General features: G+C 39.7%; 1 protein-coding gene across 5 annotated transcripts in view; it reads right to left on the bottom strand.

Moving 5' to 3' along the window:
• Positions 1-608: 608 nt before the first annotated feature.
• Positions 609-23796, bottom strand: part of LOC109434739 (uncharacterized) — a 34998-nt gene continuing 11810 nt past the window's right edge. For 2 of the 5 annotated variants that reach the window (XM_088792692.1, XM_088792693.1), the window contains exons 3-5: positions 14119-14245; positions 13502-13597; positions 609-2357 (exon numbers count right to left, since the gene is read on the bottom strand). In XM_088792692.1, the coding sequence (XP_088648818.1) occupies positions 805-2357; positions 13502-13597; positions 14119-14245 (1776 nt within the window). In that variant the 3' untranslated portion in view covers positions 609-804. Of the gene's footprint in view, positions 2358-9974; positions 10009-12496; positions 13598-14118; positions 14246-23796 lie in introns of those variants that run through there. The other 3 variants (XM_088792695.1, XM_088792696.1, XM_088792694.1) reach the window with 3 other exon arrangements.

Raw genomic sequence — 23796 nt, 5'->3', positions numbered from 1 at the left:
CGGTACCACCCCTGCCACTCGTGGGCCCACAGGGCAGAGGATCTAATCAGAAATCATTCTTGAGCCTCCAACCCACTTTTGGAATGGGAATGTGAATTCTAGGCCTGTCTCACCGCTGTATTTTGGGAGCAGATAACTTGTCTGCTTTACAGGTAACACGGCTGAAGAGAAGTTGTGCCTAAGGATGAAATGCACCTCTGGTCTCACCCACACTTTATTTAGGTGAGATTCCTGAACATACAGTTGATGCCGGAATGTGTTAGGACTTTGGGGGCTGTTTTGTATGTGAGAATATGAATGTGGGGCATCAGCAGGCTGACTCTTATGCGCTGAATTGTTCCCCCCAAACTCATGTGGAAACCATAATATACAATGTGAGTTATTTAATGACTGCGTCTTTAAAAGTTCTCTAACCCAATATGGCTGATGTCCTTAAAAGAGGGAGAGATACCAGGAAAACACCCACACAGAATAAAGGCCATGTGAGGACACAACAAGAATGCAATCACATCTGCAAGCCGAGGAGAGAGCTTCAGTAGAAACCAAACTATGTATACATTGATCTTGGATATCTTGTCTCAAAAACTGGAGAAAAGAAGTTTCTGTTCTTTAAGGCACCAAGCCTATGCTATTTTATTATGGCAGCCCTAGCAAATAAAACACATTGCTAGCACAGGAGGGAAACCATAAATCAGTGATCTGATGACCAAAAGAATGCAGTATATCTTTCTCTCCACTGCATTTGAGCAAAGTAGAACATTTCCTAGTGACTTCTGCCATCTTCACACTCATGGGAAGTAAAGATCAGGAGAACAGCTCTTGTGGCAGGGGGTGATGGCCGGACTTGGTCCTCCTGTGTCTGTGGAGGTGAGACTTCTGGCTGAAGCCACGGCCGCACTCCCTGCATACGTATGGCTTCTCTCCCGAATGAGTCCGCTGGTGTCTGAGGAGGGCTGACTTGAAGCCAAAGCCACGCCCACACTCACCACACACGCATGGCTTCTCTGCTGAGTGTGTCTTCTGGTCAGATGTGAGCAGGGCCTTCTGGCTAAGTCCTCGCTCACACACTCTGTACACATCAGCCTCCTCCCCTGAGTGTGTCCTCTGGTGTCTGGTGAGGAGTGACTTGAAGCCAAAGGTGCGTCCACATTCGGAGCACAGGTAAGGCTTCTCCCCTGTGTGTGTCCTCTGGTGTCTGATGAGGGTGACCTTCTGACCAAAGCCCCTCCCACACTCGGGGCACACGTAAGGCTTCTCCCCTGTGTGCGTCCTCTGGTGTCCCATGAGGGAGACCTTCTGGCTAAAGCCACGCCCGCACTCAGAGCACAGGTAAGGCTTCTCCCCTGTGTGTGTCCTCTGGTGTCTGATGAGGGTGACCTTCTGGCGGAAACCGTGCCCACACTCAGCACAGACATAAGGCTTCTCCCCTGAATGTGTGACCTGGTGACTGAGGAGCAGCGACTGCTGCCTGAAGCCACGCCCACACTCGGGGCACAAGAAGGGCCTCTCACCTGAATGTGAGCTGCGGTGCTGGAGAAGCGATGCCTTCTGGCAGAAGCCTCTCCCACACTCGGGACACACGAAGGGCTTTTCCTCCAGGTGTGTCCTCTGGTGCAGGATGAGGGCAATCTTCTGGCGAAAGCCTCGCCCACACTCCTGACACACAAAAGGTCTCTCCCCAGAGTGTATCCTCTTGTGGTTGGTGAGCGAGGATGTGTACCTGAAGTGTCGCCCGCATTCCCTGCACATGTACGGTTTCTCCCCCGAGTGTTTCCTCTGGTGTATGGTGAGGGAGGACTTCCGACCAAAGCCCCGCCCACACTCCCTACAACTGTAAGGCTTCTCCCCTGTGTGCATCCTCTGGTGCTTGAGGAGGTCTGACCTCTGACAGAAGCCTCTGCCACATTCAGGGCACACATGATGCTTCTGGAGGCTAAAGAGGCTGACGTTTGTGCTAAGGCCTAGTCTATACTTTCCACATATCACTGCTCCAGATTCTGAGATGTTTGCTTCCGTCAACACTGTGTCTGCCTCCTCAGGGGTCAGCCCCTGGTCTATTCCTCCGCCTCTGTTGCCTACCATTCTGTCTACTGGCTGAGCTTGAAATGGGCTGAAGAATACACTCGAACTCCCATTCTGTGGCAGCCTCCTGAAAATGGTGTCAGAGCTTCCTCTCCCTCCATCGTCTGCTTCCTCACTTGAGCAGCTTGGAACTTCTAGTGGGAAGTGGCTCCCTGCCGAAGAGCTTGGCGGGATCTGCGGGGGATGACCGCACAGCACATATTGTCTGAGGAGCTGCGGAGTGGAAAAGGCCACCGGGTAGGACAGATGGGGCTGGAATTCTTTCCTTGGTTCTGCTGGAGAGAAAGTCTCGGTCAAAATCACCACAGGTGGACAGTTAAACTTACGCAACAGTCATTCCTCAGGTGTTCACAGAAAGACTTCCTTTACAAACCTACCTTCCCTCCCACGGTGACACATGAACGTGTATCCTGTTACAACAGAACACTCACAAGGTGAGCCAGCTCTAAATATCAGCCCGACTTCAACAGTTTCAAGAAAGCATCACAGGCAGCACCAGCTCTATAAATTGCTGACAATAGTTACACAGTTTCCCCAATACAATTATCCCACAAGCCACCGTCATCAACACCGATGTACACATTATCCACAAATACGTGCTTTGACTGAGAGTTAAACTATATGACTTGTTACAAATTTATTTAGTGACTTCCTACAAGAAAAGGATGGGGTCATCAAAAGGAGTCATTGTACCTAGAGGCCCCGTGGGGTAGGCAGTATAAAGGAGAAGTCAGAGGTCCGTGTGGGAGAAGAACCGGAAGGTACTGCAATTGTCGTAAACAAGTATGTCCTGGAGGATATGTGCTGGGTTTTCTGTCAGAAAATGGGGACTCAGCAGTGAAACACAGACATGGTCTAGTTCTGCAGCCCCTTAAAGGATTCTGGCTCCCCGTGTCCCCAGTCAATCCAAGACCTGCTTTTCTCAATTTTCCACATATTGTTGTAAAAGGAAAAATTTCCGCCTACAATAGCTCTTGCCTAGGAGGTATCAAATTTGTATGCTTTGTTCCATTACACTGGTTCCATCCATCTGAAGCTGATGAATGAACAATACCATGACCCTTAAATAAATGCAGTATAACAGGCCTTTCCAGACCTACCTGATCCTTTCTTCAATCAAACTGAGATGTATGTTCTGAACCATCTACAACATGGTTCAGCAAACTAGTCTGCCAGGTGTTTTGTAAATACTGGTCTACTGGACTACAGCCCCATCACTCTTCATGTAGTGTTTATGGCAGCTTTCACACAGTGGCAAAGTTGGGTAGTTGCAACAAAGAACATAGAGGCTGCAAAGCCTAAAATATTTAACCCGGCCTTTTAGGGAAAATGTTTCCTGAACTCTGATCTACAGTATTGACTCATTCCATCTGGTCAAAAATGCTAGCTTTCAATACTAACAAGAAAGGCCACTGTGAAACCTCTTAACACTTAAAACCCCCTATACTGCTTTCTCAGCAAACTACTCAATAAACTTAAATCTATCTCTCTCTCTCTCTCTCTCTCTCTCTCGCTCTCGCTCTCGCTCTCGCTCTCGCTCTATAAGCTCCTGTGCAGTGGCTTTGGTAATCACAAGTGCTGAGCCCACTGGACATCCAGATGTGAAAGTGAACATCCTTTCCGTCTTCTCATACAGTTCTGGCCAGCAGAGGTCCCACCATGGTTGGTCTCTCATTAGCAAATGTACTCTAGTGCAGCTCACTGAACTCTCAGTGACTTTATTTTGTTAAGTTAGGCTGTCCACATTTTCACAACTTGGGGAAGGTGTGTACATTTCTGGCCACCAGTTTCCAATAAATAGTTTGTTGTAATTTCAAAGTTCTGACAGCTGAGCTTTCAGTATTACACGACTGTTAACTTGTCTGTGATTTGACAGGAAGAGAGAAGCAGCCACTGCCTTCACCTTGGCTTGCTGTACACCGCTGGGTTAAAGCCTAGGGCTTTCTGGTGAACCTCACAGCATCACAGGAGTACCTTTCAGTAGTAAGGGAAGCACTTCTTTGTGTCTTCTGTATTAAATACACTGACTGATTTAAATACAGTTAACGTCACCCTACAGGAACCAATTCTAACCATTCTTCTAATAGAAAATCCATACTGTAGAATGCTAGTCACTTCATATTTAGGTATCCTCTAATAAGATGGAAGCTTTCTCTCCAGCTATCCTGCTTTCTTTCTGAGTCCTCACCCAATGACAGTTAATGTCCATATTTCTACCAACAGTCTCTTCTTGTCAAGCGAGGCTTACACCTCAAAACACTTCTAGCCTTTACTTATCACCTAATTCCAAAGCCACTTCCACAATTTTACATATTCATTACAGCAGCGCCCCACTTCTCAATACCAAAATCAGTATTCAGGTTATCCAGAGTAGTAGAACTCTGGATAGGATATGTTTACACACACACACACACACACACACACACACACACGATGTATTATAAGGGTATAAAGAATTGACTCGTGATTATGGAGGCTTCAAAGACCCAAGATCTGTCATCAGCAAGATGAAGACCTAGGAGAGCCAATGGTACAGTTCTAATCTAAAGGCTAGCGGCTTGACACCCATAAAGAACTGATGTTTCAGTTCCAGTGTGAAAACAGGAAAAACCAAAAAACCCCACACACCTGCTCCCCCACTACCATCACTATGTCTCAGCTTGAAGGCACTCAGGCCAGAGGAATGCCCTCTTATTTGGGAGAGGGTCAACCTTTTGTTCTATTCAGGCCTCCAGCTGATTGGATGAGGGCCACTCATATAAGGGAGGGTATCTGCTTTATTCAGTCTACCCATTTATATATTAAAGGCATCCAAAAACACCCTCACAGAAACACCCAGAATAATGTTCGACTAAATGTCTGGGCAACCTGCGGCCATCTAAGCTGATATATAAAATTAGCTGTCACATATGCTAACATTTCCTTTATATTGTCCTAAAATCATGGAGATGGCATACTGTGAGATTTGTCCAATTTCCAAGTGTTCATTCTGATGAACACTGAAAACGTCCACCTTTTACATTGTTGACCAAGTCTTGAAGTTGTTTAAATTGTCTAAAAGCAATAAAGGCACAGCATTCCTCTTGTGACCTGGAGTCTTAGGCCATTCACTTAACCCACAGCTGTACTGCTATACGCATCCCCACAGCTGCAGAAGGAACGAGTTCCTTAAGGAGCTAATAGGCATTGATTTTTTTTTTCTCTCTCTTTCTATTGGAAAGTTTTGAGACCATGTCCAATTACTGACATACTTATTGGTCTCAAAAATCAACAGACACAAGAGCAGTTATAGATTTTAAAAGAGTTTCTAAACTGATTTTCTTCTACATCCTGGAAATGTCTGATTCACTGAAAAACACTACCTTGGTAAAATTTTTATTTCTCCTTTTATTCAGGAATTTCTGGATGTTTAAAACTATGTTAAAGTTTAGGGTTTGCCAAAGTGGACACTGTAGTTCTAAATCACTTTTATTTAAAATTTGCCACATTACTAGCTAGGCACAAAAATTATGATGGATGAACATTCTTTTTGAATTGCTTCCTGTGAGGGTGACATTAACTGTATTTAAATCAGGTACCATATTCAATACAGAAGACACGCAAAAGTGCTTCCTTTCCTACTGAAAGTTACTCCTGTGATGATGTGTAGTTGAGCCTTGTATACACGTATGTGGAATAAACCTCACTTGGGCATGGTGTATAATTGTTTTTAAATAAGGTTGGATTCAATTTGATTTTTATTACATGTGTAGGTTCGTTAATCTACCACCAATTTAATTACTTTAAGAAATGTAGCGTTACTCAGATTTTGTTCCATCCTGTGTCAGTAATATTTTTCGATGAATTCATCCGTTTCATGTAAGTTATTAAACTTGTTAATATAAACTTGTACATAATATCCCTTGAGTGTCCATTTGAAGTATGAAAGATACATAGTGATGACTTCTTTTCATTCCTGAATTGATTATTCGTATCTTCTTTCTTTTTTCCTTGGTTAGTCTACCTAGTGATACATAATTTTGTTGATCTTTCAGGGATCAACATATGGCTTGCAAATTTTTCGGTGGTTAATCTGTGTTATATTTCATTGATGTCTGCGCTTACCGTCATTATCCCTTCCTTTTACTCACTTTGCATTTACTTTGCTCATCTTTTTCTAGCTTCTTAAGGTAAAAGCTTAAGTCACTGGTTCTCTTTTCAAACATAATTACTTAAGGCTATACGTTTCGCTCTAAGCACTGCTTTAGCTGCATCTCACTAACTTTTATTTTGCCGAGACAAATTTAAAAGATCTAGGAGTGAGTTGTAAGACTTGATATTGGTAAGATTTAATTTCTCCCCCAAGGTATCTATAGATACACTAAAATCTCAATAATAAATACTACCCAAGTTTCCTTGTTTCCTTCCTTCCTTCCTTCCTTCCTTCCTTCCTTCCTTCCCTCCCTCCCTCCCTCCCTCCCTCCCTCCCTCCCTCTCTCCCTCCCTCTCTCTCTCTCTCTCAACCTGATTCTACAATTGAAGTGGAAAGGCAGAGGACCTCAACTATCCAAAGCAATCTTCAGAAACAAAAAGGGAGAGGATTTACACTACCTGATTTCAAGACTTTCCATGATCCTACAGTAATACAGATAGTGTGGTTTGGTTTAAGATTAGACATATTAATCAAAGGAACAGAATAGAGAGTGTAAAATAGACCCACACTTGGCTAGTCACTGGATTGTCAACAAAGCAATCCAATTAGGGAAAGGTAAGACTCTTCAACAAATGGTGCTAGAGCCACTGGATAGCCGTATGAAAACGAAAAATAAACCTTAATCCCTGCCTCACACCATACACAAAAGTTAATTCAAGATGTATCATAGACCTAAATGTAAAGCTTAAAACTATACAACATTTGGAAGAAAATATAGATTATCATCATGACAATAAAAATTTTAAAAGAAAGCAAAAAATCAGACTTTCTCACAACTAAACATCTACTCATCAAAATTTATTGTTAATTGAAAAGAAAATTTTCAGACAGAGAGAAAATATTTTCAAAATGTACATATGACGAAGAATAAAGAACTCACAGAACTCAACAAAAAAATAATACAATTAAAAAATGGGAAAATATTTTAATGGATAGTTCACAACGTACATATATGATATACATGAACGATCAAAAATCACGTAGAAAGTACTCAATGTTGTGAATCATCAGGTAAACGGAAATTAAAAACCCCCATGAGATACCACTACACATCGATCACCAGAGAAAACGAAAACTGTCAGGAAGAATGTAAAGCAAGAGGAATTCTCATATGTCGTTCATGGAATGGAAAATGATACAACCACTTTAGAAAAGGTCTAGTCATTTCTTACTAAACTACCCAAACTCATGTCTACCTGGAACATATGAATGTGGCCTTATTTTGAAATAGAGTCCTTACAGATATAATCAAGATGACGTCATACTGGATTAGGGTGAGCCTTAATACTACCGGTATCCTTACCAGAAGAGGGAGATTTATATACAGAGACACATAAAATGAAGAAGGCTATGTGACCATAGAGGCAGAGATTGGAGTGATGCAGCTCCAAGCCGAAGAATGCCAAAGATTGCCAGCAACTACCAGAGGCTAGGAGAGAGGCAAGGGGCAGATTCTCTCTCCAAACCCCCAGAAGGAACCAACCCTGCCAACAGGTTGACTTGAACTTCTGGTTTCTAAACTGTGAGAATAAATTTCTGTTGTTTTAAGCCTCTCAATTTGTGGTAATTTCTTACAGCAACCCTAGGTAACTAATACATCTCATATATACCCTATGTATTTATTCAAAGAACTTCAAAACAAAGGTTCACTAAACAAGAAACAAAAAACTAGCATAAGAACATTAATAGAAGCTTTTTCAAAATCACTAAAAGCTGGAAGCCATCAAGGTATCTACCAAGGAGAATGGATAAACAATCATATGTATATATTCATATGATGTGATGGATACTACTGAGCATTAAAAAGGAACAGACTATTTATATGTATGCAACAACATGGATGAAGTTTAAAACCTTTACAGTGAGTGTAAGAAGCCTTACACAAAAGGATATAAATATTCATTTATACAAACAAAACTAATTTACTGTGAAATAAACTCAAATCAGTGGTACCTGTGAAGGATAGGGGCGGGGTTTACTGGGATGGGGCACAAGGAAATTTTCTGATAGGATGAGAGTAATAATCTGTATTTTGATAGAGTTCAGTGTGAGGAGGCTCATGCATTGTTTGAACTCGCAGACTATACACTTAAGATTTCCTATTTCCTGTAAGCAAATTCCACCTAAAAAGAAAACGATAACTCTAGGTCATTACATGCATGCTACCCATTACTCCTGAGGCCAACCACCTTTCATGGGGCCCACCCAGCTGAGATGAACTGCCAGGAAATGGGCCCTCTTAAACTTCAGTGTCTGGAGATGCTTAAGTGGACAACCTGGACCTGAGTCTGTGGGTCCCTGGCTGCCAACCACCCACATGAACCAACGTAGAAGGAGACTATTCCTTTCCTCTGACCACTTGTTACCAGATCATCTTTGCCTGGAATATTCAGTGGTCAGGTCAGACTTAAAACACACTCATACCGGTCAACCACCCTGAGGGATAGAGATCATCTGAGGAGAATGAGCAGATGCTAAGGACATGCCATGAAGACCTCACAAAACGACAGCGATAGATACACATGAACAGGGCCTTTACCTATTCATGGGGAGAACACCAGTCTCTTTTCCAAGAAGAGTAAAGCCTTGATACACTGCACTTACTCAGATATGCTCAAGCTACCCAGCTCTCCCCAAGAAGAAATGCACTAAACTCCTCACTCTTACCAACCAAAGAGATATCGCTAGAAATCTGTCAGAATGGCCAAAATGAAAAACACTACTAACACCAAATGCTGGCAAGAATGCACAAAATCTGGGTCTCTCAAACATTGCTAGTGGGAATATAAAATGGTATAGCTATTCTAGAAATTGGCATGATACTTCTTTACAAAACTAAACGTGTTTATCAAATGACCCAGCCACTGCACCCTAGAGGCATTTATCCCAGGAACGAAAACCTTATGTTCACATAAAAACCTGTATACAAGTGTTCACAGCAGCTTTATTTATAATAGCCAGAAACCTGTAAAAACCCACATGTTCTTCAGTGGGTGAACAGTTTAACAAAATGGTATATTCATACCATGAAACACTACTCAGCAATAAAAGGAATGAAATGATGATAAATGCAACAAATTGGATCAACCTAAAGAGAGAGTTATGCTGAAAGAAAAAAGTCAATCCCAAGAGATAACATATAATATGACTTCTTCTATATAACGTTCTTGAAATGACAAAATTATAGAGAGAGAGAATAGATTAATGGTTGCCAGAGGAAGAGAGGGGAGGAGAGAGCTGGCTGTGGCCATAAAAGGGTGGTGGCACAAGGAATCCTAGTGATGAAACTATTCTGTATCTTTCAATATGGTATCTTTCAATATCTTTTCAATATATATGAATGTGCATGGGATAAAATTTCATAGAACTGAAGAAACACACACACATGAAAGGGTGAAGGTAAAACTGGTGAAATCTGAATAAAGTCAGGGCAGTGTATTAACAAAGACACAAGCCTGGCTTAACAAGAAAAAACATCAATGTAATTCACCAAATTGAAAAACTAAAAAAGAAAAATATACATGATCATCTGAAAAGATGCCACAAACATATTTGACAAAATCTAACATCCATTCCCAATAAAAACTCTCATCAAGGAATAGAAGTTTGTCAAGCTAATAAAGGGCAGCTATGAAACTTACACTTAGGAGGAAAGCATTCCTCATAAGATCAGGAACAAGGAAAGGATGTCCGTGCTCACCATTTAAATCCATCATTGCACTGGATGTTCTCGCCTGTGCAATGAGGCAAGAAAAAGAAATTAAAGACATACAGAATGGAAAGAAAGAAGTAAACTATACTTATTCACAAATAACATGATCACCTATGTAGAAAATCGTATAGAATCTACACAAAAAAGCTATTAGGACTAAGAAGTTTTGCAAGTTTACCAGATATAAGATCATTATACATAAATTCATTGCATTTCTATGTACTACCAACAAACAACTGAAATTTGAAATTTAAAAACACCTTAATTAGCATCAAAAATATGAACTAGAGAGGGATTAATCTGACAAAAGATGCTCAAGGCCTGTGTACTGAAAACTAAAAAAACAATGCTGAGAAAAATTAAAAAGTACCATAAAAGTGGAGAGATATATACTATGTTCATGTACTGGATGACATGTATTATTTACGTATATTGATGTAGATTCAACTCAATCCCAATCAGAATCCCAGCAGTCTTTTTTTGTGTTTGTGAAAAATACCAAGCTAATTCTAAAATCCAAATGGAAATGCAGGGAATCTAGAATAACTCAAATAACTTGGAAAAAAAGAAAAACTGTTGGAGAATTTATACTGAGTGCCAGACTATTATAAATCTAAAATAACCAAGGCTATGTAGTACTGGCATCAAGATATAAAAAGAGAGAGGAGTAGAAAAATACAGAGTCCAGATATAGACCATACACATAAGGTCAACTGATTTATCACAAACATACGATGCAATTGAGCAAAGAAAGGGTTGGCTTTTCAATAAATGGTGCTGGAAAAAAATGGATGTGTATATGCAACAACAACAACAAAAAAATGTAATTAAATCCAGACATGGTACCAAGTATAAAAATTTACTCAAAATAGGTTATAGACTTAAATGTACAATAAAAATTATAAAAGTTTAAATATATATATATTAAAATCTTTTTGACCTTATTTTAAGTAACGATTGTTTAAATATACCAGCAAAATTGAGACTGAGAGAAAAAAATTGAAACTTAGATTGCACCAAAATTAAGAATTGCTCTCTGAAAGACATCAAAATTAAGAATTGCTTAAGAGAATGAAAAGCAAGCCACAGAGAAAATATTTGTAAATCTTATTTCTGGTAATGGACGTCTATACAAAATATATGAAGAAGTTTCAACACTTACTAAAAAAAAGGAAGAAGAAACCAACCTTTTAAATGGGCAAAAGATTTGAGAAGTCATTTCTCCAAAGAAGATATATAGACGGCAAACAAGCACATGAAAAGATTCTCAACATCAACAGTCATTAGGAAAATGTCAAGTAAAACGACAGAAGATGCCACAACACAGCTATGAGAATGTCTAAAATTAAAATAATAACACCAAGTTTGGACAAAGATGTGGAACATCTGAAACTCTCTTACACTGCTGGTGGGAATGTGAAATGGTACAGCCACTTCAGAAAACAGTTTGTGAGGTCAGTAAAAAGTTAAAGATACATGTATCATACAACCCAGCCATTCCAGTCCCAAGTATTTATCCAAAAGAAAGGAAAGCTTAGTCCACACAAAGGCTTCTCATGAATGTTCACACAGGCTTTATTTGTATGAGTCAGAACTGGAGACCCCCCAAAGTCTTTCAATAGGCAAATGGCTAAATAAATTGTGATATCTAGATAGTGAAATACTACTCAGCAATAAAAAGAAATGAACTACTGATATACAGAACACTATGGATGGAATTCAAAGTAATTGTGTGAGGTGAAAGAATGCAGTATTATTCTGTATGATTTAATTTACATGAATTCTGGAAAGTGCAAACAAATCTATAATGACAGAATCAGTGGTTGCCAGGGTATGGGGAGGAGGAGGAAGGGTGGAAGATAGGGATTACAGTGAGGCACAAGGAAACTTTGGCGTGATAGGTATGCTCAGTATTTTTGGATCGAGGCAACGGTTTCATGGCTGTATACATGTCAAAACTTACCAAATTTTACACTTTAAATATATGTAGTTTATTATACTTTGATAATATACCTTATAATTATCCTTTAACTATTATGCCATAATAATACCTTATAGCATAATAACACATTTTTCTATTCCATAATTAATGCTTATATTTTTACGGCTAACACCATGAATTTTCTGTAAAGTACAAGTCTAGATATATGGTTGTACTTAGAAGCAAAATAAAACAAAAATAAAATTCCAGGAATGTTGAAAATAAAACAATGAAAACAGATAAACCACAGAAAAATTTATCCTTACCTGCCAACATTCACATAAAATTAATTCCAGTTGGATTAAAGACCTATAACGTTCCCACAATTTATATGGAATGTCTGCAATTCAATAAGAGAAAAACAGCCCAAATGACAAGGAGGGAAACACCTGGAACAATTAAATCACAGAAGAGGAGACAGCAGTGGCTAATCAATATAGGAAAAGAGGCTCGTGCTCACTAGAAAACAAACCCCCTGAGATTTCACCGCAGACAGAACAGATGGTTGAAAAACGAGGTCTGACAGTACCTAGTGTTGGTGAAGATGTAGAACAAGAGCTCTGCTACTGGGAGAGGAAAGTGGCGTAACAGCTTCAGAACACAATATGGCACAACCTGATCAGGTCGAGACCACGCATGCCTACGAACCAGCTACTGCACTCCTACGCAGGCATCTGGAGAAACTCTCGCATGTGTTTCCAAAGGAATAAAAGAATATACAGCAACATTATGAAACAGCCAAAAACTAGAAATAACTTAAGTGTCCAGAAGAAGAGAACTGATAATTCAACTGCATTAAAATAGAAATACTCACATAATAGAATCATGTAACAGTTTTAAAAAGTATAAACTAAACCTGCACATTGTTCAAGAAGGATGTGTGCATTACAATATTACATGCAGAGAAGTTTACAACTATGCAAAACAACACTCTACATGGTTGAAGGAATATCAAATGGATAAAAAGCATAAAGGCAGTCATGGGAATGCTAATGCAGAAACTGGATTATCAGGGGCGGGGTGGAGGAGCAGAATACAACCAGGGGAGGTCCAGGGCTGTCGCCAGGTCTTACAACTTTCTATTTCTGACTCTGCCAGCAAGGCACATTGGCACTCATTGCATAATTCTTCATACCCTGTTGTAATCTTAAATAATACATCATAATAAAAGAAACAAAGTTATGGAATTATGGGGTGGAACTGATGCACAAAAAGTTACCAGGTTAAGAACAGAAACTGGACAGTATCTAGCAGGGACAGGTGATTTAGGCTCAGAGGGCAACTACCACGTTGAAGATCAGGCCCACTAAGAAAAGCCCAATAGGGAGATCCTAGGCCAAATGAGCAGAGTGAGGCTCCCTGGGGGACGAGGGCGGGGTGCCAGGGAAGCCCTCTCTGGGGTAAGCAGGATGGTATGGAAGGGAGGCCTGGAGAAGAGCTGCCCTCGGGAGCTCACTGATGCTTCTCAAAACTTCCTCACCTGCTGAGTGCTTCACTGGCCTGTCTCCTTCTCTGCCCGGTGCTTTCCACTCACCTAGACAAAGATCCAGAAGACATTTGCTCTCCTCTCTCCAGGGCTCGTCCCCTTGCTCCAGTTGTGTGATGAGTTTGGGTTTGGAAAAGGCAATTCCTACTCACAGGGAAAGAAACCAAGGTCACCTTGGGTTAGTGGCTTAAAAGGCTACCACAGAACTCAGAGTCAGCTGGGGAATGCAATAACCGAAAGGGAGTAGTAGGGAAGCACAGAGGTGGGGCAAAGGCTCTCTGAATGCTGAGAAAGGATAACTAAGGGGAGGGGAAATCCTGGAACTAAAGGCAGTACACTGATTGTCCCCTGTGCTTGAGGAGTGAATACAAATATTCCGTCATTCGGAGAATGATCACTTGGGAGGAGGGGCCAGGCCTTGGAAGAGTGCTGGAAATACAGTCATTTCATGGAATGAAATACAGGCAGATAACACACACACACACACACACACACACACACACACACACAAAACTTCACTATTTTCAACTCTATAGAATCCAAGCATTCTCTGGGGGTATAGGGAAAATGTTATTTTTCTGTCTCAGCCAAAAGCATGGTGTCTGCTACATAGATCTTAAAATGCCCGCAGGCAGAGTCCAAGACCTGAGAAGGGCTGTCCTTACCCAGCGACACCAAGTGGCTATAGTTCTCCAGCATTACATCCCGATATAGGATCCTCTGAGCAGGACTTAGTAGCTTCCACTCTTTCCGGGTGAAGGCCACAGCTACATCCTGGAAGGCCATTAGTGCCTGTAACACAAACATATCCCTGCTCACCCAGCCAACGGAAGCCACTATCCAGAGCCACAGCAGCAAGAAGGCTGGTGTGGGGCACCCAGATGAGAGCCACAGATCCTGCTTTTACCTTGACCCCTGGTGCCATGTGTTCAAGACTGTTATCCCCCTTCCCACATTGCTGGTAAATCTATTTAGTTCTCTGTTCTGTTCTATTGATCTCTGTCTATGATGTCAAAAACATCATAGATTGCAGTAGCTACATGACAGACCTTGAATTCAGGTAGGCTGATTTTTCCCACTGTATTCTTCATTTTAAAGGTTATTTTAGCTATTCTGGGGCACGTGACTTTTCATATAAATTTCAGAATAAACTTGTCTATAGGGACCAAAACACCTTGATAGAATTTTTACGAGATTTCCATTAAACCTGTATATCTGTTTGGATAAGTGATGTATTTACTATGTTGACTATTCAAATCCATGAACATGATATGTCTCTCCATTTACTGAGATGTTCTTTGGTTTCTTTCATCAGCATTTTGTGGTTTTCAGCATACAAATTCTACGTTTTGTTAAGAATTTCTGTTTTTAATGATTTTAATGGTATTGTATGTATTGTAATTTTTCTTTCAATTACAGTTAATATACAATATTAGTTTCAGGTGTACACATAGTGATTAGACATTTATACAACTTACAATGTGATCACCCCAATAAATCTAGTACCTGTCTGACACCATACATATTTCCTATACTACACTTTACATCCCCAGTACTATTTTGTAACTATAAATTTGTACTTCTTTATCTTTTCTCCTTTTTCACCCATCCCCCCTAACCCCCTCCCAACTGGCAACCATCAAAATGATCTATCTGTGAGTTTGTTTTGATCGATTGTTTGCTTAGATTCCACATGTAAGTGAATCATACTGTATTTGTCTTTCTCTAACTTATTCCACTTAGCATAATACCCTCTAGGGCTATCCCTGTGGTTGCAGGTGGCAAGATTACCTTCTTTTTTTTTGTGGCTGAGTAACATTCCATTGTATATGCACCACTTTGTTATCCATTCATCTATCGATGGATACTTAGGTTGCCTCCATTCCTTGGCCATTGTAAACAATGCCTCAACGAACATATGAATGCATATGTCTTTTCAAATTAGTATTTTGGAGTTCTTTGGATAAATTCCCAGAAGCAGAATTTCTGGGTCCTTCTCTGTCTCATTATAGCCTTTGTTTGTTTGTTTTTGGTTTTTTTATTTTTTTTTATTATAGCCTTTGTTTTAAAGTCGATTTTGTCTGGCGTAAGTATTGCTATGCCAGCTTTTTGTTTGTTTGTTTGTTTCCATTTTCATGAAATAACTTTTTCCATCCTTTTATTTTCAGTCTGTGTGTCTTTCCATGTCAAGTGAGTCTCCTGTAGGAAGCATATGCTAAGAGTCTTGTTTTCTTATCCATTCAGCCACCCACTGTCTTTGACCGAAGCATTTAATTCATTTACATTTAAAGACATTGTTGAGAGATATGTAGTTATTGCCTTTTTATTATTCATATTTTTTTATGCTTTTTCCTTCTCTTCCTCACATTTCTTGTAATAATGGTTTGGTGGTGATGAACTCCTTAAACTTTTGTCTGGGAAGCTCTTTTTCTGTCCTTTGATTGTAAATGATAGTTTTGCTGGGCAGACTAATCTTGGTTGTAGGTCCTCGCTTTTCATCACAGAATATTTCTTGCCAATCCCTTCTGGCCTGCAAAATTTCTGTTGAGAAGTCAGCTAACAGTCTTATGGGAGTTCCCTTTTAGGGAATTAACTGCTTTTCTCTTGCTGCTTTCAAATTTTTCTCCTCGTCTGTAACCTTTGGCATTTTAATTTTGATGTGACTTGATGTGGACCTCTGACTTCATCTTGTTTGGGACTCTGTGCTTCCTGTGCTATGGGTTTGTATGTCTATTTCCTTCATAAGGTTAGGGGAGCTTGCTATCATTATTTCAAATAGGTTTTCAATTCTTTGCTCTCTTTCTCCTTCTGATACCCATATGATATGAATGTTGGTAGGCTTGATGTTGTCTCAGAGGCCCCTTAAACTCTCCTCGTGATTTTGGATTCATTTTCCTTTTAGCTGTTCTGATTGGGTGTTTTCTGCTACCTTGTGTTCCAAATCATTGATTCAATCCTCTGCTTCATCTAATCTACCGTTGATTACTTCCAATGTATTCTCCATTTCAGTTATTGTATTCCTCATTTCTGACTGGTTTGTCTCCATTTTCATATTTCTATCTCCTTGTTGAAGTTCTCCCTGAAATCACTGAGCATCCTTATAACCAATGTTTTAAACTCTGCATCTGGTAGATTGCGTTTTGTTTAGTTCTTTTTCTAGAGCCTTGTTGTGTTCTTTCTTTTGGGACATGTTTCTTTGTCTTCTTCTTTGGGCTGCCTCCCTAGGTTTGTGTCTATGTATGAGGTAAAGCTGCTATGTCTCCCGGTCTTGGTAGACTGGCCTTATGTAGTAGGTGGGGCCTAGTGACACAGTCTTCCTGTCACCCAAGCCAGGAGCTTCAGATATATCGCTTGTGTGGGTTATGTGTGCCCTCCTATTGCAGTTGAGCTTTGATTGCTGTTGGCACATCAGTGGGAGGGATTGCCCAACAAGCTGATTGGTTGTGAGAACTGACGGTGACCACGGTGGAGGAGCTGTTGTGCAGGGGCTGACCCTATAGAGCAGGATTTGCTTTAGCAGTTCTCTGTTGCCTACTGAGTCTGCCCTTTGGGTCTGTCATTTGTGGAGGTGGTTGGATGGTGCTCTGTTGTGATGTGAAGCTGGCGACTGAATGTGTTGGCTTGGGGCCTCTTGGGAGGGGCTCTGGTGCAGGCCAAGTTCAACCATTGCCTGTGCCCTGCCTGGGGATACTTGATATGAGCTACAAAGTGATCTGTAGACGGTTCCCACTTGTGCTGGGCTTGGAGGTACGTGGGAGAGGCTAAGCTGCAAACTGAATGTGGCTACCACTAGTGTCAGGCTTGGTGCTGCTCTGCAAGAGGTACTGCTTAGCAATCACACTGAGGCCAGATGCTGCTTATGTGGGTTTGCAAACCCATAGCATGAGACAAGATAGGCCATTTGTATAGAAAAGCCACTGGAAGTTGATTGGATGGGCCAGCAAGTTGGTTGGGGCAGGGTCTCAGGGAATCACCAGGGTGGGGCAAACAGTGTCAGCCAGGTTGATGGAGACTCAGATATGATGCACCCCCTGCATGTGCAGCCTGGGTCATGGGAAGACTCAACAAAGGAACAATGGTTTCTGCCAGCACTTCTGTCTGGGAGAAAGCTGCCCATCCAGCACTCTCCCTAAAGCCATATAATTCAGTTCCTTCTTGTAAGTTCTTGGCACTTTTTGAGCTGCTGCCCCAGAGGAAGTGAGTCCATCAGCAAGTAAATCCATTAAGAGGAATGCCGGAGACTACAGCAGCCCTCCATTTCACACAGCTACACTCTCCAATGCTTTTCCAGCCAGAAGTTATGGGGACTTCTTTTTCTGGCATTAGAACCCTAGGCTGGGGAGTCTAATGTGGGAGGGGGACCCTTTGCTCCTCGTGCGGACTTCCCCAGGAGAGATATAAGTCCTGATTTTTAACTGCCATACGTGGGTGTGGGATCAGCCCATTTCATGTCTCTGCCCCTCCTACCAGTCTTGACATGGCTTCTTCTGCATATCCTTAGTTATAGGACTTCGGTCCCACTAATCTTCAGTTATTGCCAAAGAAACAGAAAACAACAAGTTTGACAGGGTGTGGAGACACTGGCACCTTTGTGCATTGCTAATGAGAAAAGTAAAATGTGCGATTTCTATGGAAAAGAGTTCAGCATTTCCTCAAAAAGTTAAACATACAGTTTACCATAGGACCCAGCAAAGAACTGAAAGCAGGGAGTGAACCATATACTTGTTCACCAATGTCCATTGCAGTATTATTCACAATAGCTCAAAGTTGGAAACAACCCAAATGTCTATCAAGATAAAGAAAACATAGTATACATACACAATTGTTTATCTTCTTTCTTTAGTGAACCTTTTATCAACATATAACGTCCTTCTTAATCTTTTATAAACTATTCTTGATTTAAAGTCTATTTTGTCTCATGACACAGTTATCCCAGCGCTCTTATAGGTTACTTTTTATATGGAATATCTTTTACCATCCTTTCACTTTCAACCTCTTTATGTCCTCATATCTAAAGTGAGTTTCTTAGACAGCATATGTGTGTGTGTGTGTGTGTGTGTGTGTGTGTGTGTGTGTGTGTGTATATAGATCTTGGTTTCTTTTATCTTTTAATTAAAGTTTATTGGGGTGACAAGTGTTAGTAAAGTTACATAGATTTCAGGTGTATAATTCTGTATTACATCATCTATAAATCATATTGTGTGTTCACCACCTAGAGTCAGTTCTCTTTCCATCACCATATATTTGATCCCCTTTACCCTCATCTACCACCTCCCTCCCCCATTACCACTACACTATTGCTGTGTCTGTGAGTTTTTGTTTCTCATTTGTTTGTCTTGTTCTTTTGTTGTTTTTGGTTTATATACCACATATCAGTGAAATCATATGGTTCTCTGCGTTTGCTGTCTGACTTATTTCACTTATCATTATAAGCTCGAGATCCATCCATGTTGTCACAAATGGTCCTATTTCATCTTTTCTTACCTCCGAATACTATTCCATTGAGTATATATACCACAAGTTCTTTATTCATTCATCTATCAAAGGACATTTTGGTTGTTTCCATGTCTTGGCCACCGTAAATAAAGCTGCAATGAACATTGGAGCACATGTGTCTTTATGGATAAATATTTTCAGATTTTTTGGGTAGATACCCAGGAGAGGGATTGCTGGGTCATACAGTAATCCTATTCATAATTTTTTGAGGAATGTCCACACTGCCTTCCATAGCAGCTGCACCAATCTGCATTCCCACCAACAGTGTATGAGGGTTCCTTTTTCTCCACAGCCTCTCCATCACTTGTTACTATTTGTCTTGTTGATGACGGCCATCAACAAGATGGCCTAACTGGAGTGAGGTGATATCTCATTGCGGTAGGTATTTATTTGCATTTCTCTGATGATTAGTGATGTTGAGCATTTTTTCATATGTCTATTTGCCATTTGTATGTCCTCTTTGGAGAAATGTCTCTTCAGGTCGTCTGCCCATTTTTCAACTGGATTGTTTATTTTGTTGTTGTTGAGTTGCATGAGTTCCTTGTACATTTCGGATATTACCCCTTATCGGAGGCAATGTTTGCAAAAATCTTAACCTACAGTTGGTTGCCTCTTTATTTTGTTGATGGTTTCTTTTGCTGTGCAGAAGCTTTTTAGTTTGATATAGTCCCATTCATTTATTTTAGCTTTTACTTCCTTTGCTTTTGGAGTCAAATTCATAAAACGTTCTTTGAACCCAAGGTCCATAATTTTAGTACCTATGTTTTCTTCTATGCAGTTTATTTTTTCAGGTCTTATGTGTAAGTCTTTGTTCCATTTTGAATTAATTTTGATACATGGTGGCAGATAGCAGTCCAGTTTCATTCTTTTGCATGTGGCTTTCCACTTCTCCCAGCACCATTTATTGAAGAGGCTGTCTTTTCTCCATTGTATATTTTCTGCTTCTTTGTCAAAAACTACCTTTCCATACTTATGTGGGTTTATTTCTGGGATCTCAATTCTATTCCATTGGTCTGTGTGTCTGTTGTTCTGCCAATACCATGCTGTTTTGATTGTTGTTGCCCTGTTGTACAAGCTAAAGTCAGGGAGTGTGATACCTCCAGCATTGTACTTTTTTCTTAAGATTTCTTGGCTATTTGGGGTCTTTTGTGGTTCCAAACAAATCTGATGATTTTTTGTTCTATTTCTTTAAAAAATACCATTAGGATTTTGATGGGGATTGCATTAAATCTATATATTGCTTTGCGTAATATGGCCATTTTAACTATGTTGATTCTTCCAATCCATGATCACGGAATGTCTTTCCATTTCTTTGTGTCTTCTTCAATTTCTTTTAAAAATGTCATACTTTTCAGCATATAGGTCTTTCATATCCTTGGTTAAGTTTATTCCTAGGTATTTTATTCTTTTTGCTGCAATTGCAAAAGGAATTGTTTTTTCAAATCTTTTTCCGAGATTTCATTGTTAGTATATAGGAATGCAATGGACTTTTAAATATTGATTTTGTAGCCGGCAACTTTACTGTATTCGTTGATTGTTTCTAATAGCTTTTTGGTGGAGTCTTTAGGGTTTTCTATATATAACATCATGTCATCTGTGAAGAGTGACAATTTAACTTCTTCATTCCCAATTTGGATGCCTTTTATTTCTTTCTCTTGCCTGATTGCTCTGGCGAGGACTTCCAACACTATGTTGAAAAGCGGAGGTGATAGGGGCCAGCCCTATCATGGTCCTGAACGTAGAGCAAAGGACTTCAGTTTTTCACCATTAATTATGACATTAGCTGAGGGTTTGTCACCTATGGCTTTTATTATGTTAAGGTATTTTCCTTCTATACCTATTTTATTGAGTGTTTTAATCATAAATGGATGTTTTATCTTGTCAAATGCTTTTTCTGCATCAATTGTTATAATCATATGATTTTTGTGCTTTATTTTGTTTATGTAATGTATCGCATTGATGGATTTGCATATGTTGAACCATCCTTGTGCTCTTGGGATGAATCCCACTTGGCTGTGATGAATACTCTTTTTAGTGCATTGTTGCATTCAATTTGCTACGATTTTGTTTAGGATTTTTGCATCTGTATATATCAGAGATATTGGTCTGTAGTTCTCTTTTTTTGTGTTGTCCTTATGAGGTTTTGGTATCAAGGTAATGTTGGCCTCATAAAATGAATTAGGGAGTACTGTCTCTTCTTCAATTTTTTGGAAGAGTTTGAGCAGGATTGGTATTAGATCCTCTTTGAAGGTTTGGTAGAATTTACTAGTTAAGCCATCTGGTCCCAGAGTTTTGCTTTTGGGAAGGTTTTGGATGACTGATTCAATTTCGTTACTGGTGATCGGTCTGTTTAGATTTTCCAGTTCTTCATGGTTTAGCCTAGGAAAGCTATATGTTTCTAAGAACTTGGCCATTTTTTCTAGGTTATTGAATTTGGTGGCATATAGTCCTTCATAGTATTCTTGGATGATCCTTTGTATTTCTGTGGCAACCGTGATAACTTCCCCTTTTTCATTTCTGATTTTGTTTATTAGTGTCTTCTCTCTTTTTATCTTAGTGAGCCTAGCCAAGGGTTTGTCAATTTTGTTAATCTTTTCAAAGAACCAGCTCTTTGTCAAATTTTTTCTATTGTCTTTTTGTTCTCTATTTTAGTTCTGCTCTGATTTTTGTTATTTCCTTTCTTCTGCTGACCTTGGGTTTCATTTGTTCTTTTTCTAGTTCTTTAAGGTGTAATGTAGGGTTATTTATTTGGTATGTTTCTTGTTTCTTAAGATAGGCCTGTAATGATGTAAATTTCCCTCTTAAAACTGCTTTTGCTGCATCCCAAAAATTTTGGTAGGATGTATTTTCATTGTCATTTGTTTCTATGTATCTTTTGATCTCTCCTCTAATTTCTTCTTTGACCCAGTCCTTCTTTAAAAGTATGTTGTTTAATCTCCATGTCTTTGTGGTTTTTCCTGCTTTCTTTTAGCAGTTGATATCCAATTTCAAAGCCTTGTGATCAGAGAATATGCTTGGTATGATTACAATCTTCTTAAATTTGCTGAGATTAGTTTTATGTCCCAATATATGGACTATCCTTGAGAATGTTCCATGTACACTAGAAAAAAATGTATAGTTTGATGTTTTAGGATGAAGTGCTCTATAAATGTCAATTATGTCCATTTCATCTAAGGTGTCATTTAGGGCTGCTATTTCATTATTTATATTCTGTTTGGATGATCTATCCATAGCTGTCAATGACGTATTTAGGTCCCGTAGTATAATTGTGTTTTGGTCAATTTCTCCCTTTAGTTCTGTTAGCAGTTGCTTGGTGTATTTCGGTGCTCCCTGATTGGGGGCATAAATATTGATGACTGTTATGTCTTCTTGTTGTATAGCCTCTTTACCATTATGAAACGTCCATCTTTGTCTCTGGTTACCTTTTCACCCTGAAGTCTGTTTCATCTGATATCATTATGGCTACACCTGATTTTCTCTGGATACCATTTGCTTGGAGTGTCAGTTTCCACCCTTTCACTTTGAGTCTATGCTTGTCTTTGTAGCTGCGATGCGTCTCTTGAAGACAGCATATGGTTGGGTTTAGTTTTTTGATCCAATCTGCTCTGTGCCTTTTTATTGGTGAGTTCAGTCCATTTACATTTAGGGTGATTATTGATATGTGAGGATTTCCTATCATTCTATCTTTAGTTTTTCTGGTAAGACTGTGTCTCCATTGTTTCTTTGCCTTTTTGTTGTTGTCTGTTAGTTCTGTGTGGTGGTATTCTTTGGTATTTCCCTCTGTTTCTTCTTTTATTACAGTATATGTTTCAGTTCTGGATTTTTTTTGAGTCGTTACCCTTGAGTTTATGTAAAAGAAAGTTTTATGTTTAGAGTATTCCATTTTCTTCAACAGGCTCACTTTCTCCATTCCCATATTCTGGTTCAGGCCTTTACTCTCCCCCTTTTTGAGTTTTGGTTGCCACAAATTGTCCCTGTTGATGGTGGTCGAATAGCCTCCTTTAGTATTTCTTGTAGTGCAGGTCGTGTATTAGAAAATTCCCTCAGCTTCTGTATTTCTGGAAAGATCTTTATTCTACCTTCACATCTAAAGGATATCTTTGCTGGATATATTATTCTTGGCTCATAGTTTCTCTCTTTCAATAATTTGAATATTTTATTCCATTCCCTCCTGGCTTGTAGCGTTTCTGCTGAGAAATCTGATGATAATCTAATGGGCTTTCCTTTGTAGGTTACCATCTTCTTTTCCCTGGCTGCCTTGAGGATTCTTTCTTTGTCGTTGATTTTAGACAGCTTCAATATAATGTGCCTTGGAGAAGGCCTGCTGGGTTTGAGGTAATTAGGTGTTCTGTTTGCTTCTTGTATTCAGTGATCCAGTTCTTTCACAAGTTTGGGAAGTTCTCATCGAGTATTTGTTTGAATATACTCTCTGTTCCCTTCTCTCTCTTCTTCTTCTGGTATTCTCATTATTCTTATATTGCTCTTTCTGATGGAGTCAGAAAGTTCTTGTAGAGTTCTTTCATTTCTTTTAAGCCTCAAGTCTCTTTCTTCTTCCATCCATGTCATTTCCAGGTTTCTATCTTTGATGTCACTGATTCTTTCCTCCATCTGGTCAAGTCTACTACCTAAGCTGGCTATTTCATTCTTCATTTCTTCTATTGAGTTCTTAATCTCCAGGAATTCTATTTGGTTCTTTATTAAAATTTCAGTCTCTTTGGTAAAATGTTTGTGTTCTTTGATTGTGTTTCTGGGTTCATTAAACTACTTTTCCGAGTTTTCTTGCATCTCGTTGAGTTTTTTCAGAACTGCCATCTTGAATTCCTGTCATTTAAGTCACATATTTCCAA

Source organism: Rhinolophus sinicus, chromosome 16 (assembly GCF_057876585.1).
Source record: "Rhinolophus sinicus isolate RSI-liver-muscle chromosome 16, RSI-T2T, whole genome shotgun sequence".
NCBI lineage: Eukaryota > Metazoa > Chordata > Mammalia > Chiroptera > Rhinolophidae > Rhinolophus > Rhinolophus sinicus.
Note: the sequence above shows the minus strand (reverse complement) of the source record. Positions and strands in the feature narration are given on the sequence as shown.